The sequence below is a fragment of the Rattus norvegicus genome, chromosome 15, assembly GCF_021556685.1.
Source record: "Rattus norvegicus strain SHRSP/BbbUtx chromosome 15, alternate assembly SHRSP_T2T, whole genome shotgun sequence".
Lineage (NCBI taxonomy): Eukaryota > Metazoa > Chordata > Mammalia > Rodentia > Muridae > Rattus > Rattus norvegicus.
Genome location: NC_141548.1, coordinates 103,624,556 through 103,640,967, shown reverse-complemented (window position 1 = coordinate 103,640,967; position 16,412 = coordinate 103,624,556). Strand labels below are relative to the sequence as shown.

The window sequence follows — 16,412 nt, the reverse complement described above, 5'->3', positions numbered from 1 at the left end:
CCCCAGATTCACCTAACTCAACACATACTCATTACTGAGTAAGCTGAGAAGCCACACAGTCCTAGCGAACTGACTGGACAGTCCCCATCGCAACCGTCGTCACAGAGCTTTGACTTACTGGTCTGTGCGATAATATTGGTGTGCTTTCTTAGCATAGCAGCTGCGGTCTCCGACAGCGTCACGATCACTTCCAGGGCAAGCTGGCGCTGCATGTTATTGAGGTTAGTGTCTCCACACAACTACAAAGACAAATTCGCACACATTCAGTAGTGCAGACTACTAGAACACAACAAGCAGAGCACTGATCTAGGGAGTCAACTTGCCTTTAGACTTAACTGTAGAGTTGCTTCTAAGTGAGGGCGCAAATACTTTGGCACCGTATCTGCAATCTCAACAAGGGATTTTAGGACCGAATCATCATTCTGGTAGCATGAGTCGTTGACAGCCTACAAATGAGGAAACAGAAAACAAATGTTGTGCTCAAGACTCACCTTGTGATGCAATGCCTCATTCCTAAGAAGCACTAAATACTTGATCAGTGCAATCAGGCAAGTGCAAATGTGTTCCTGGAGTTAAGAGAATACCTTTCCCTTTGAGGAACACACAGACAGATACAGACAGACAGACAGACAGACACACACACACACACACTACACTTAGGCCTGAGTCCTGAAAGAGGCAGATCTAAACTACCGTGAAACAGCATCCTAACTGTAAGAATGGCTTAATCACAAAACACTAGTTAGGGCCTGGAGAAAGGGGACCTCTTCTAAACTGCTGAGCACATGTGTTCATATAGCCACTCTGAAACCTATATGGCCCATGTCTAGAATGCAATCTCTTCTAGGAAGCAGTTCTTGCTTGACATACGATTGAGGTCAAGAAAAGTCAATGCCAGGAGATGCTTGCTCTGGCTGATGAAGGAATGGCAAGGTTCTCTCACCATAGATCTCCCATCATCACAAATGCCAAGTGTTTCTAAAAATGGGAAATCATATGATCTGAGCCTAGAATGTAACAACTTATTTTTAGCTTTAGTTATATCACAGGTTGGACCAATTACAACAAAAAAGAGGGGTAAACTGTGTATATAGTGACTACGCCCAAACCTTTTCTGAGCCAAGATCCACTGTGTTAATTCTGGTTAGCCTGAGCTCACCATGTACACAAGGCTAGCCTCAAAACTCAGAGACCCAGTGCTTTTGCCTTCAAGTGCTGCAATTAAGGAAGTGGGCCTCCACACGCAGCCCCGTCTGTCACTGCTCCCTAAAGAACACAACTTCTTACAGAGCATCTGCCTCCTGTTAGGTATCAGAAGCCAGTTACACCAAAGTATATGTGGTCACATACGTATTCAACACCATTTTATTGTAAAGTATATACGGTCACGTATAAATTCAATACCATTTTATCGTAAAGGACTTTGGTATGAGCACAGTGTACTACATACACACTCCCACACATGTGGACTTTCCTATGTGCAGAGTGTACTGCACACTCACACATATATGGGCTTTGGTATTTCCATAGTGTACTGCACACACTACCACACGTGTGGACTTTGCTATGTGCACAGGATACTGCACACACATACCCACGCATGTGGACTTTGCTATGTGCACAGTGTACCACATTCTCCCACATGTGTGGAAGCCAAAGGTCGACATCAGGCATCATCTTCTATCACTCTCCACCGTAATTTCTCATTGACCCTGAAGCTTGCCCTTGGGCTGGTGTGGTTATCCCACTGAGCCCCCTGGGTCTACCTTGTCTCTGCCACTGTGGTCAGAAAATTTTACCAACAGAAAAAACAAGTGTGACTTGACCTATCAATGCCATCTGTCCAGTTTTAGCTATGTGCACAGATCACAGACTATTCTGATAGTTTTCTAGGGTAGTTGTGCCTAAGCACTTGCTTGTGGAAAAGCAAGCTATTTTATTATACTGCATTTTATTTCTTCACTTTGTAACAGGCATAGTACTGACATTTAAAATATGTATACACACAATTGAGTTGTGTGACCTATGTTAATTTCATTTTAGGATATCACATATTTGCTCAAAAACCTCCAGGTGTTGGGGGTTGGACAAGGCTGGACCACTACAGTACGGATACCAATCTTTGATTTGTGATTAAGACAGGAGGCAGGCAGCCTTGGAGAACTAACTTGTTGCTGGGAACTAACAATGTGAGGAAGCATAAACTTAGAACTGCAAACGGCAGCAAGGCCAGCCTGCGGCCCTGTATGCACTCATGAGAGCCCTCCACTTGGTAGGAATGTGCTCTTGGGCAAGTGTGTTCTTCCCGCTCACCTTCTCCTTGTACAGAAAGGGATGGAAATCTTATAGGCTATCTGCTAATTTAATAAATAAGCCCTTATACAACCTCACCAACAGACAGGTTTTTGTAACTATTAAGGGCTAAAAAAGCCTATGAGGGTCGAGATGTAGCTCAAACTGTTGTCTGCCTAGTAAGCAGGAAGCTCTGTATCCCATTCTCAATACCTCGTAAGACTGACGTAAAGTTCAGGACTTAGGAGGCAGATAGATTCAGGATGATGCTCAGTTCAAAGTCCTCCTTGGCTACTTAGCAAGCAATAGGCAAACACAGGCTACCTTTGATTTTACCTCACAAAGAAAACAATAAAAAAAAAAAATCCTAAAAGGACAATCTACAAAACTCAACCAGAAAACTGTCTTTCAATAGCAAAGGGTTGAGTCTGAGTGAAGCTAGGCTGTCAGAAGCTGCCTCAGCCACGGAGTGGGGCTTGGCTGGGTGTAGGGGTGGGAGGCAGATCTCTGAGTTCTAGGACAGCCTGGTCTACAGAGTGAACTCCTGGACAGTCAGAGAAATTCTGTCTCTGAAGAGCAGAACAGAACAAAACAAAATAGATCTTGTCTCAAAAAACCTTTCAGGGAACCAGAGAATAGCTCAGGAGGTAAAGTCACCTGCAGCCAAGACTGCAATCTGAGCTTGATCCCCGTGACTCAGAGTAGAAGGACAGAATGAATTTTCCCATTTGTCTTCTGAAGTTCACAGATCAGGAACCCTTGCAAGGACAGTGAATGCAGGCTCAATGGGTACACATGTCCATGCCCACTGACTGAACCTACAATGGATGAGAATGCAATCCCTGGAAACCAGCGTCAGGAAGGAGTGCATGCGGCCCATGCGAGGGTGTGCTCTCACCTGTAGGAACCCAGGCAGCAGGTCTGCGAAGTGTTTGAACAGAGCGACGTTGTGCTCGTTAGCAAGGATAAAGGCAGCTGTAGCTCGGGCAGACAGTGTCCGGATCTGCAAGGGAGGCAGGAGTTACCCGTGAGGGGTTCGGCAGACTCCAGTGAATCCAGCATTTATACTTTAAGGCATAAGAGTCAAAATGGGGGCTGTCAGGATGGCTAAGAGGGCAATAGTGCTTGCAGCACATGCTTGGTTCCCAGCACCCACATAAAGGTAGAAGAGGGCCTACCCGACAGCTGCTCTCTTCCTGTGGACATGGAGATGCTAACACTCACCCCGACAGAAACAGAACCGAAAAACAGTGGGTACAAACAGCCCTTTACCCAACTGACTCAGGTCACAGGTCAGACCTGAAGCTGGTGGAAATAGAAGTGAAATGTTTTACCGAAGGATGTTCCTGATCTTGCATACACTGAACTAACATCCGTTTGATGACGTCCAAATAGTGCTGTTGCTGGTTCCCAAAAATGCCAGGAAAGTTCCTAAGAAATGATTCAGAAGACCGGACTTTAAAAGCTATACCATCTTTCCAGTACTCACCAGTCCTTAAATCACACCTACTACACATTCTAAGTGGGTGAATGAAAGAAGGCAGTTGAGCTGCACACAGAGAGCAGTGGAGAGAGGCCACTCCAGGCCCCCTTTCTCCTATCTCAAGTAGAAGACAAGCTATGGATGGGAGGAGAAGCCACACCTGAGGTCCGCACACTGACCACCTGCATCCAGTCTTAGTGACCCAGGACACTCAAGCTGTACCACTGTGTGTCTGGAGAGCTAAATGCAACACTGAACCACACCAGTGATGTGTCTAGAGCCCGTTACGTACTGCTTACGCCAGCACAGGTACAGACCCAGCTGCTGCTATTGTACAAAGCAGACAGCCATGCAGCAGTCACCGAATGCTGTGACAAGCACTTCTCTAAATACAACGAAGTCTGTTAAAATATGGAATGGCCACAGAAGACCCAGAAACATCTTCTGCAGGGTCACCATGTTCAGAATAACAAAGTGGATTTTTAAAGTTACACTGGGTCCTGTGTGAAAACACTTCAGAACTGTCAGACACACAGGGGAACTGCCAAGTGTGAGAAGAGCAGCTGTTCCTTCTTTCACACTGGTTCCAACACAAAGACAAAGCTTAAGAAACTATAACTCAGAACTTCCAGGCCAAAACAAGATGGTAGTGACAATAAAGTTTTCAAAATACTAAAACAGATTATATACCAAAATATGTGAAGGGCAGCTTCCCGGAGTCCCATGTTTTGTGAGCTGACTGAATCAAAGAGGAACTTCAAACCTTCAGGCCACTGGTTGTTGCCATCCTCATCTACAAATACAAAATCCAGACATGAAGTGTACAGCTCAAACTTCATACATTTGTGTGACTCACAATGCACAGCAGCATAGATGCCTCCCATGCTACTGACGTCCATTAAACCACTCCGCCACAGCGGCAGTACTGGGACAGGGCAACTGCATGGGACGGTGTGGTGGTGTCAGCAGACACTGTAGAGTAAGGAGCACTTCCGTTTGCTAAGTGTTTGGGCACACACACACACAGCTACACCCACACCTTCTCCCTCCCCAACTGTTGAAATGAAAGTAGTTATTGCTTTCATTCTGGAGGGATCCCTGGAACTAGAGATGCTGCTGTTTGCGAGGCAGGGCCTCACTACATAGTCCCACACCAGCCTTGCCCTGTTAGAGCATCCCATGACCAGCACACACTGTGCAGTGCATATAGGGTGCTGGGTATGTGTCATAGGACACCATCAGTGTTTATTTAACAAGACGAAAAAAATACAAAGTTGAAGCCAGACCTGGTGGTGCAGGCCTCAAACCCAACTTAGATAGGACAAGAAAATCGCAACTTCAAAACCATCTCATGGATAGTAGTAAAGTGCTTTCTGCCTAACGTGTGAGGTTTTACATTCAACTTTCAGTTCAAAAGGAAAAAATGGGGTTCGGTCCCCAGCTCCGAAAAAAAAAAAAAAAAAGGAAAAAAATAAGCAAAGAAGCCCACACACCTGGGAGGCTGCAGAGGATTGCCCTAAGCCCACAGCCAGCCTGGACACCCAGGGAGTAAGCATACAAGGTCCTATGGCCTTTAGAGGCTCACTGCTCACACTGCCACAAGTAACCATGAGTCTGGGGCAGCCTAGACACCCGTTAATCTGTTTGTCTTCTTCCTCCTTTCTTTCCACCATTATCTTTCTTTTTAAAAAGCTGAACATTGAAAACAACCAAATTCCCGTTTTTAACTTTATTTGTGGTTTAGGCATTAAACCCTAAGTCCTGGACATACTAGTCAAGTACTCTACGTACTCCTGCCACAAAAGGCCCTTCCACCGTTCAAGCTTAGGGATGATTACAAGGAGATTGGGCTGGAGAGATGACTCAAGTAGTTAAGAGCACTGACTGCTCTTTCAGAGGTCCTGAGTTCAAATCCCAATAACCACATGGTGGCTTACAACCATCTGTAATGGAACCTGATGCCCTTTCTGGTGTGTCTGAAGATAGCTACAGTGTAGTTATATATAATAAATAAATAAATCTTTAAAAAACAAAACAAAACAAGGAGATTAAGATAGGTCCAACAACACAAAACAACAAAGCATGCATGTGCTATGAGACCCTGAATCAAAGACAAAAACTGTCTACAGAGCACCTTGAATAGAAATTGTTAAAATATTAGAATTAGATTTTATAAATACCTGTAATCTTTAGCTATAAAGATAGAATCTAAAATTATATTCATTTTGATAGAATACAGTTTTTCAATAGCTATAAATATTCTAGTTTAAAAACCAAAAGGACATGAAAGTTGGGCATGTTGCCTTTCTCCTGCTGTCCCAGCATTCAAGGATCTGGGGCAGGACTCATATGAGCAAGAGACCAACCTGGCCTATAGAAGCACCAGCCACACAATGTGGAGGGAGAGGAAAGGACCAGGTACAGTCGTAGACGCTCTTATCCACGGCACACGGGAGGACAGGGTGGGGCAGCTGCATGTGCCAGGACATTAAGGCTAATTAGGACCAGGTCTCAAAAATGTCCAAAGAAACAGGCAACTAAAGAGCCCTTCCCTTGTACCCTACTGTGCACAAACCTATTAAATTCCTGGCCAATTCTGCAGCAATATCACAGATTTTCTTCCTCATGCTGGACTGTGTTTCCATCTGAATGATCATCAGCAATTCACTCTTGATGGCGGTCTGGACATCTGATGGAAGAGCTGGATAGACTTCATCAAATGCAGAGGACAAAAGACGTCTTAGGAGAACAGCGGCCATTTGTCTAGCCTATAAATAGATAACATTGTTATTAACCTTGTGTCTTACTAGAGAAAATATTTCCAGCCCTGTGCCATGGATGGGTTTCATTGTCCTATTTTTACGACTTACTTCAAAGTACCTTTTCTTTTTTTAGGGGGAGGTGCAGCAAACTTTATTGATAGTATTTAAGGGAGTAGGAGTTCTCTCTAGGCCCCTCCTGTCATGGGGGTCTTGGATGAAAACTGGGAGATGCTCAGTATAGTCATAATAATCTTATCTTGCACAGGCAAGAAACTCCAAACACTTGAAAATTCAAATTGATCCTTCTGGGGAACTATCGATCACGTGCCCACCTGGCTTTGCCTCCCTACCTTACCTTCTGCTCTGTTTGGACTACTCTTGTCATTAACTGCCCTTCCTCATTAGTCTCTGGTAAAATGCTATGGAATCCATTTATGATTCTCTAGTGTGAGCAAATCTGCAAGTTGCCAGTAGTTATAAAGTATTGATCTAACTCAGGTGTACACTGAGATTCACATTAAAATCTACGGAGCTGGGTGGTGGTGGCAACAGCGCACGCCTCTAATCCCAACAGTCAAAAAGCAGGGGCAAGGCTGATCTCTGGTGAGTTCCAGGACAACGAGGGCTACACAGAGAAATCCTGTCTCAAAAACAAAAACAAAAATAAATAAATAAAGCCAAGAAACTCCTGTGGAATATATTTATGATGACTTCTTGAGTTAACCACAAGTTAAGGGGAGTGACAATCAGGATACAGAGGCTCTTTCACAGCTAACACCTGAGCCATATCAAGGTTTGCACAAATTTAACATGGCTTCACTTTGTGACTGCCTTCACAGTATTAGCTCCCTTGTTAGCCATCGAGCAGAGCAGCCAGCTGTTACTGTTAATCACCCTGTGAGGATCTCCACACCATTCTGAATTACAGTGTACAGAAGGACCGGCTAATAGCTACTGTACACTGCTCTCTTCATTTCCAACAAACATCATAAGCAAATGCTTGACTGTTAGCAGAGAATGTCTAGGACCTTGCTATATATGCAAAGCTTGTAGGCAGGGTTTTCTAGACCCAAGCATTTAACACTTTTAAATAGTAAGAGACATTCAGTACTGGAAGGACACTGCTTTATGGTAGGAAACAATAAAATTAAGTACTAAACACACAAGAAAAGCAAACTATAAAAGGCATTTTTACCACAGAGGAAATACATTAAAATTCCAGTAAATCTGAATCTTGTACAATAGATAATTCGCTAAAGGTCCAAACTCCCTGGCTAGGCAGGGACAGAAGACTCACAATTACAGATGGCCTAGGTACAATGTGAGACCATTTTTTTAAAAAAATGGTAGACCAGGGAGATGAAAGCTAGGTATGGTAGCATAATCCCAGGGATAGAAACCAGAACCCTGAGAAATCCTGGGGCTTGCTGACTAGACAGTCTAGCCAAATCAGTGAGTGAATTTCTGGTTCAGTGAGAGATCCTGTCTCAAAGATAAAGGGGAGTATGAGTGTGGAGACCTGAGTCACTCTCTGGACTCCAAATATACATGCACACACAGAGGAACATATACACAGTTAAAAACAAAGCAAGAATCTGGAATGTACCTTTCTTTCTTGGAACCTGTCCTTTTGTGCCTAAATCCTCATTATAATGGTTCTTCTAAAATTATATAAAAACAGCTGAGTGTGGTGCACACCTTTAATCCTAGCATTCTGGAGGCAGAGGCAGGTGAGTTGCTGTGAATGAGGCTATCCTGGTCTACAGAGTGAGTTCAGGAAACTGTTCCTGAGCTTCTCTCCAGCACACATGCTTCATGTAGAAGTGGCCATGCACACATGTCTTATAAACTTGTTTTCAAACTATCTGGTTAACGTTAATGCTGTTGAGGGCTGGGGATGGCTCAGTGCCTGCTGTTCTCGAGAAGACCCGGTTTCGTCCCCAGACCCACATGTCGGTTTACAACAGTCTGTAGGCACTTATCTGGTACATATATATACACATGTACACAAAACATTTTATGCACATAAAATAAGTCAATCTAGGGCTGGAGAGATGGCTCAGTGGGTAAGAGCAGTGACTGCTCTTCCAGAGGTCCTGAGTTCAATTCCCAGCAACCACATGGTGGCTCACAACCATCTGTAATGGGATCTGATGCCCTCTTCTGGTGTGTCTGAGGACAGGTACAGTGCATTCATATAAAATAAGTCAATCTAAATTTCTCTTCAAATACTTTGCAAATAGAACTTCTTTCTTCCTTTAGAATAGTTCAATGAGAGAATCCAATTTTTATAGCTAGAAAATTTATTTGTTATGTGTGTAATGCCAGACATTTTGAAAGAGGCAGGAAAATTGTGAATTTCCAGGACAGCCTAGAATATACAACCCCCATCTCAAAACTAAGATCTTCCTAAAAGTAATTATATATAAAGAACTAATTATTAACTACCTTAATAGGCTATAAAGATTCTGATATGTAGTGAGTTATTAGATTCTCATTGTCACTGAGCATCCCTCCGTGAGAGAGAGAGAGAGAGAGAGAGAGAGCGCGAGCGCGAGCGCGTGTGCGCGAGCAAGCGCGCGTTACCTCCTCAGCGGCTGTGGTGTTTCTGATGGCTTGTAGGAGGAATGTGATCTTGGACCGGCCTGGGATATTCTCATAGGTTTCCTGCGTGAGACAAGGGAAAGTTGAGATAAAATGTTAGAAAACTGCATGAGCGAATCGGTGAGGACACATGGGTGAGGACACAGTGAGTCACTGCCGACGTTGGCAGTTTCCAGACGGGTGAGGAAGGAGCTCTCTACTTACCTCTTCATGTGTGCACACTTTCAAACTTATGTCCCCTGGTTAACAAAAAAGATATTAGTAAATAAAAAATCTGCAATGTGGGGCTGGAAAGAAGATTCAATAGTGAAGAGCATGATTGCTCTCTGAGGACCTGGTTTGATTACCATGGCCCTGTGGCTCATAACAGACAATTCAGTTCCAGGAGCGTCAAATAGAACATGAGCACAATGTACTACTACAAACAAGCGCTAACTCTGATATCCGTAAATATAGTACATATCAAACTACTTAATCTGGGGGTTGGGGATTTAGCTCAGTGGTAGAGCGTTTGCCTAGCAAGCACAAGGCCCTGGGTTCGGTCCTCAGCTCCAAAAAAACCCAAAACAAACTACTTAATCTTGGCAACATTTTCAAATCACAATTGCTTAAAAACTCCTTAGCTAAAGCAAGAGAAAGTATCCAAATTCTTTATGGTATATTTTCAAGGAAGGAATATTCTATTTCTCAAATGATTGTAGTCCAGAGAAATTTGGCTAAAAAACAATAAAAAAAAATACAAAAAACCCCCAAAAAACAAAAACAAACTCCAATGTGGAATCTGGATCTATTAAAAGTGGTTTTGTGATCAGAATGCCTTTCTTCTCTCCTAAGGTAGTACCGGAGCACACAGTACTGTGTCAGCAGTAAGAAGAAGGCAGATGACATCAGTCAAAAGCGAGCTCAGTGATATTCCCCTGTGGACGGAGTACACAAACACTCAGCCCTAAAACCATACATGTAAGAAATATACAGACTGAGCAGACTATATTTAGCAACATATGCACATATATATGTATATATGCATGCAATATGAGGGTTTTTTTTAAGCCCTGAATTTGAAGGAGAGTTGGAAGGGGTACATGGGAAGGCTAAAGGAAGGAAAGAGAAGGGAGAAATATAATTAATTATATTAAAATCTCAAACAACAACAAAGCAAAATTGTTAGAATAGGTCCCAAACCAGTCTCGACTTATGTTGAAAAGAATTCATGCATGAGAAGTCTAATAGCGGACCTCTCACCTGAACACTAGATCAGGTTAAGCACGTTTGTAGTATTGTACCTGGAAAAGCTCTTAATAAATGACCTTTCTACCTGTCTGTCTAAAGTAGATTTAGTTTCTTAGCAGTCTTAACTTGAAGACCTTACTTGCTGTCACTGGATTTTCAAAAACGACACAGGAAGAAAATAAAGGCTACTGAGAACCTGTCCTGGTATCCCTATAAACCCTCTAAGTGCATCACAGCACCTGAGATACTGGCAGAGAAGGTGAGCACCTTGATCCCCTGAAATCACTTAAAATGGAAGACAACAATGAATGACAGAGCCTGGGCTTCCAAGACAACCATTCTTCAAATGTCTCTGGCACCCACAGCTCTGGGTCTCATTCTTGGGACTAGCATGGTCAAGAGTTCTACTTACATAAGTTTTTTTTTTTAATATTTATTATGTATACAACATACAGCTTTCTGCCTGCATGCCAGAAGAGGGCATCGGATCCCATTACAGATGGTTGTGAGCCACCATGTGGTTGCTGGGAATTGAACTCAGGACCTCTGGAAGAGCAGTCAGTGCTCTTAACCTCTGAGCCATCTCTCCAGCCCCCTTACTTAAGTTTAAGTCCCGAAACACCTTAGTCTAGGGAAAAGCTTTCTGTGGGGGAGGCGAACCTAAGGCCTGCAGTCCGACTGAGATAAAACACGTGATCTAAACACATGATAGAAAACACGTGATCTAAAACACATGATCCAACAGTGCTGAAAACAGCGCCCAAAGGTCTACAAGCTGAGGTGCTGCGCTAAGTTTATTACAAAAATGACATAATTTATGTAAAATATGGGCTGATTACAAAATATACACGTGTCTTGAAAATTTTCACTTAAATTTTTACCAAAGCAACTAAAGAACACAGCAAAGCTGTTACTAAAAAGTCATACAGAGCACGTGGAAGGCCAAAGCAAGAATGAAGCTCACACTGCCTGCAGTTCCAGGCCAGCCTTGGCTACAGGGTTAAGACTCTTGTCTAGAAAACAAAAATACAAATAATCAGCAAGCAACAATCTCCTCTAAGTGAAAAACCCTAAAGAAGGAAAACTCCTGTTACAGGACTAACAATATAATAAACCTCTTAACTCCCTACCCAGCAGAGTTAGACAGACCCAACCTTATGCGATTCCTACCATACATAACCAAAACCTGTCCAGCATTGCACCCCCCTCCCTGCCCACAGAGAAGATCTCTACCTGCTCACTCCATCAGATTTAGGGCAGTTCCTTGCATGAGAAAATGCCAAAGAGGGAGCAAGGAACTTCTACTTTAGAAAGATCTTGGTTCCCTAATCAAGTATATTTTCCAATGTTATCCTTCTTCAATACAATTATTATCAGTGAGGAATTTTAAGAATTAAAGTTCATGGGGCTGGAGAGGTGGCTCAATGGTTAAGAACACTGACAGCTTTTCCAGAGGTCATGAGTTCATTCGAATCCCAGCAACCACATGGTGGCTCACAACCATCTGTGATGGGACCTGATGCCCTCTTCTGGTGTGTCTGAAGTCAGCTACTCATATACATAAAATAAAAATAAAAAAAGAATTAAAATTCACACACAATTAATGTCAGATAAAAATGCCCAACTGTAGATACTATGAATGCTTTTGAATTGCTTGCCAATTATTTATTTAGTTCCTTATTTGTATTAGTTATTGTATCCCAAGACATATGAACATCCAAAAGAATCTTCCTTCTCTCCCCTCCTTCCTGTTTTGAAGTTGGGTCTCTTTATTCAGTCCTGGCTGGCAGGCCTGGAACTTAACTAGACCAGACTGGCCTTGAACTCAAAGATCCTCCGGACTTGGCTTCCCCAGTGCTGGAATTAAAGTCATGTGCTAGCTACCAAGCTGTACTGGCTGGTTTTATGTGTCAACTTGACACAAGCTGGAGTTATCACAGAGAAAGGAGTCTCAGTTGAGGAAATGCCTCCGTGAGACCCAGCTGTAAGGCATTTTCTCAACTAGTGATCAAGAGGGAAGGACCCAGCCCATTGTGGGTGGTGCCATCCCTGGGCTGGTAGTCTTGGGTTCTATAAGAGAGCAAGCTGAGCAAGCCAGGGGAAGCAAGCAAGTAAGTAACATCTCTCCTCAGCCTCTGCATCAGCTCCTGCTTCCTGGCCTGCTTGAGATCCAGTCCTGACTTCCTTTGCTGATGGACAGCAATGTGGAAGTGTCAGCCCAACTTGCTTCTTGGTCATGATGTTTGTGCAGGAATAGAAACCCTGACTAAGACACAAGCCCATCTCAAAATTATTTCCTTAAATATGAGAAACATTTTCTGTAAAGTTAGAACGTTCTTGTAGACTTGGATCTATTAAATGATCTGTTCAAATGGAGAAACATTTTAGAAAATTTAAAGTCTTTCAACCACTTCAAAAAAATGTAACAATGTGACTTTCACTGTTTAAGAGTAAAAGTAACCTTAGTCAAGAGTCTGATATTGATGTGTCAACTAAGTATTTTTATTTTGGTTGAATAAATTACAAATATACTCTTGGAACCCGTGCCAATTTCTCAGCTCCAGTAAAGTATTCTCATATTTGTTTCCTCAGACTTAGTATTTCATTTGTTTAGGTTACTTACAAATTCCCCATTCAAAGGGGGGCACTGAGAGCTTCTGTGCAGTCGTGCGTGTGCGTGTGCGTGTGTGCATGCACTTTTCTAGGAAGTTTTATTTACAACTTAGTATTATACCATATGGTATCAAGGACCTCCCCCACCCCAAATTTACTCTTTTGCCAAACTAAGAAAATTCTGTATCACAAAACTTATTTTCTATATAATCATGTTTTCAAGCTATACTAAGGAAAAATGTAGTATCTAAATATTTTCACTAGGAATAGAGTACTAACTTATTTGTTTCTGATTGTTCTTTATGAGAAAATGTGCTGAATGCTACTAACCATCCCTAAAGAGATAAAAGATTTACAACAGGCACCAAATTGGAATTCAAGCTGAACCAGACACTGGTATTTAGCTCAATAGAAGAGAGATTCCCACCAGGCCTGACAATAGACTTAAGCGACTGGAGGGAAGGGGAGAATTAAACTAGCTTACTAATTACAAAGCAGTTCTGCTCTGCAACACATGGAGATTTCTATTATAGGGTGGGATTAAGAACTTGCTTTGGTCTAAAAAAATTACCTCGAGTTTGCAGAAAGTTACAAAATGTTTAGGCATCACCATATCCCATGCAGAAACTGTTGCAAGTAATACATGCATGCTACTTCTAAATACATATACCACCTTTAAGATGAACCTGGCAAAGCATGTCCAGACAAGTGTACATCTAGTCCCATGTACAGTACACTGTGAACACACTACAAGTGTACATCTAGTCCCATGTACACAAGCCCATCTTGAATACCTTCAACACACCACAAGCATCAAGTACTCATTTATAGGGAGATGCTGGTATAAATAATGCACCTTATTTATATAATGTGTGATCTTCTGGGTGACAATGTGAAATGAACCCAGGGAAAATTCAAATCGCAGAATTATGCATACTATAAATCCACTCCGGTAACATGATGTATATATGAATGCTTTTAAAGATACATTTTCAAGGAAGACTCATGAAATACTCAAACGTGGAGAATGGGTGAAGAATTGTACCGTTTGAATTTCACCCTATATATTGTGTTTTACTTGAATAAGGCAGGCATGGGAACCTGTGCACTAAGGAAAGCTAGGCTAGGGGAGGTGGGGCGGGGGCTGCCACAGGTTTGAGGGCCTTTGTAAACTAGAGCCAAACCTTGTTATGTTCCCTCCCCCCAAATTAATTTTAAAAGTACCACTAAAAAAAGAGATAGTTTAAAGTGGCATTTCACACATAAGTTAAGTTTCCAACTTACTTACTAAACTAAGTGTGGCCAGAATATCCTTTCTACTCAAAGCAAAATTAGCAACTGTGTTTAAAACTTTAAACTTTAGATCGGTAAGTACAAGACATGTCAACTTCACTAGCGACATGTAAAATACATCTTTGCTCTGTAAATAAAGGTATCGACACATCTTCAGAGTCTCCTAAAAAATCATGGGTCGCAAGGAGCTCCACGTATCAACTTTCCTAGGAATTACCTCACAAAAATCTGAGCTTCAACACTAACAATGTATCATCCGTCTTCTATTGAGCTAATAGGATTATTGCAAATGGGTTTACAACTGCATCTGAAATGGAACTCTTGAACTAAGACAGATTGAGAACGATCTGGGTTATATGAAAAGAGATGGCACTGGCCCAGTTAAAACAGTCACACTCCCCAGTATTACCCATTTATAAACCCAAATCTCTAGGGATCAAACAAAATTTGAAGAGCAGAGCGAGATGGTCGGCAGGAATCCCTCAAAGGCAACTTCACACGATCTTGAAGGGACCCAGCTTGTGCAGCTCCTTTCAGAAACCAAAAAGGGGCTGGAGGGAAAGACGCCGTAAGGCAGCGACAAGCAGGACACACGTTTCCCAGAGCGGGGATGGGGAAGGGAGCAGCAGGGGTGGGGGAAGCGGGCCGGGTCCGGAGCTGCCCGGGTCTGGCCGCCCTAGAGGGCTGGTGGGCCACGCGGGGAGTCCGGGGCCCCGGTGCGGGGCCCGCGGGCGGGGCAGCGCGTCAGGCGCGGTGGCACGTGTGCGCGGGTCGGCGGCGAGGCAACCGGCGCCGCCGCTGCACGGGCCGGAAGGGCCGGGGCCGGGCGGGAGGCGCGCACGTGGGCTGTGGAGCCGCTGTCCGCCAGCCGGGCCGACCTGCGCCGCTCCGCCGGCCGACGAGCGCCCAGGGCCAGTGGGCCGGCCGCGGAAGGGAAGGATCAGCGCGCTCGGGTCGCGGGGCCGCCGATTCGCTTACCTCCGCCTGTTTCCGGACCACATTGTCGGGGCTGAGCAGGTTTCCCAGGAGCAGGTAGAACTGTTGCTGCTCCGCCGCGGCCGCCGCCATTGCGCTAGGCGTGAGAGAGAGAAGGAGGGAGCTGTGAGGCGCGCTGGCGGGCCGGCGGGAGGGTTGGGGGCGGGCCCAGCGCGGCGACCGGCACCAGCGGCGGCGCGGGTATAAGGGGCCGGGCGGGAAGGGCGGGGCCGAGGGGCCAAGGGAGGACGGGGCGGAGCCTCGCGCCCTCTCACCCCGCCGCGGCTGCCGGCGCCCGTGTCCCATTGGCTCGCGGCGCGGGGGGCGTGCCCGAGGCCGCCCCCTCGAGGGCCACGCGGATTGGCCACGCACCCTGCGGTGTCGTCACTCCAGCGCGCGCCGGGAGGCGGGGCTAGCGGGTGTGTGTGGTGGCCGTAGGGCCGCTGTACAACGAGGTTGGGGTTCTCGGGGCGCGGGTGGGGAGGAGCCGACCCGGCCGGGCTGCCGCGAGGGGTGTGAGGCCGGGCCCAGAGGAGGGGCCAGCTCCAGAGCGCGGGAGATTTCGGCGCCCGGGGCTGGCTGGATTCCCTTCCCTGCCGCCCGTCGCGTGGCCTCGCCTTAGGGCTTTGGGGCCCCGGGACCTCCCACCCCAATCTCCCCAGCAGCGGATCACAGACACACACGCCTCTGCAGACCACTCCATCTGTCTGACCCTGTGATGTCGTGTCGTCCCCCTCAGCCTGTGACTCAGGCCGCCCCTACCCTCCGCTGTCCTGTGACTCATGTCCTGGGACTGTCCCGGAAGAGGGGTTGCTCATCACGGTCTCTCCCCCTGCACTTCTCCACCCGGGATCGAAGCACACACGCTCCCATCCGGGAACTGCCACCCGTCCTGGTGCTTGGAGCTTCTTTGCTCTCTAAGGATGGGAGAAGGCATGAGCCACTCCCTAACGTGGTTGATCTTATGATAGTTGACGCAGGCCAGCACGGAGGGGACCAGAGACTGCCTCCCTCCTCTTCTCTGAACTCCAATGCTTACACACCAGGGTTGGTCCATCATTCTGTCTGGGGCTGCCTAAGCTGAGAGAGCAGAACTCAAATCGAAACACTTTGAGAATCAAATGCTCATACCAAGAGAAAAAACCGACTCCAAAACTAAT

General features: G+C 45.1%; 1 protein-coding gene across 2 annotated transcripts in view; it reads right to left on the bottom strand.

The window, feature by feature from the left end:
• The window catches only part of Ipo5 (importin 5), a 35,861-nt gene extending 20,404 nt beyond the window's left edge, over positions 1-15,457 (bottom strand). The window contains exons 1-8 of one of the 2 annotated variants that reach the window (XR_015638063.1): positions 15,256-15,457; positions 9,124-9,204; positions 6,351-6,543; positions 4,466-4,568; positions 3,627-3,723; positions 3,191-3,295; positions 324-446; positions 119-239 (exon numbers count right to left, since the gene is read on the bottom strand). Coding sequence is in view for 1 of the 2 variants with exons in the window: in NM_001427143.1 (NP_001414072.1) it covers positions 119-239; positions 324-446; positions 3,191-3,295; positions 3,627-3,723; positions 4,466-4,568; positions 6,351-6,543; positions 9,124-9,204; positions 15,256-15,345 (913 nt within the window). In the remaining variant the exon portion in view is untranslated. 2 annotated transcript variants of the gene reach the window in all.
• Between the last annotated feature and the right edge of the window lie 955 nt (positions 15,458-16,412).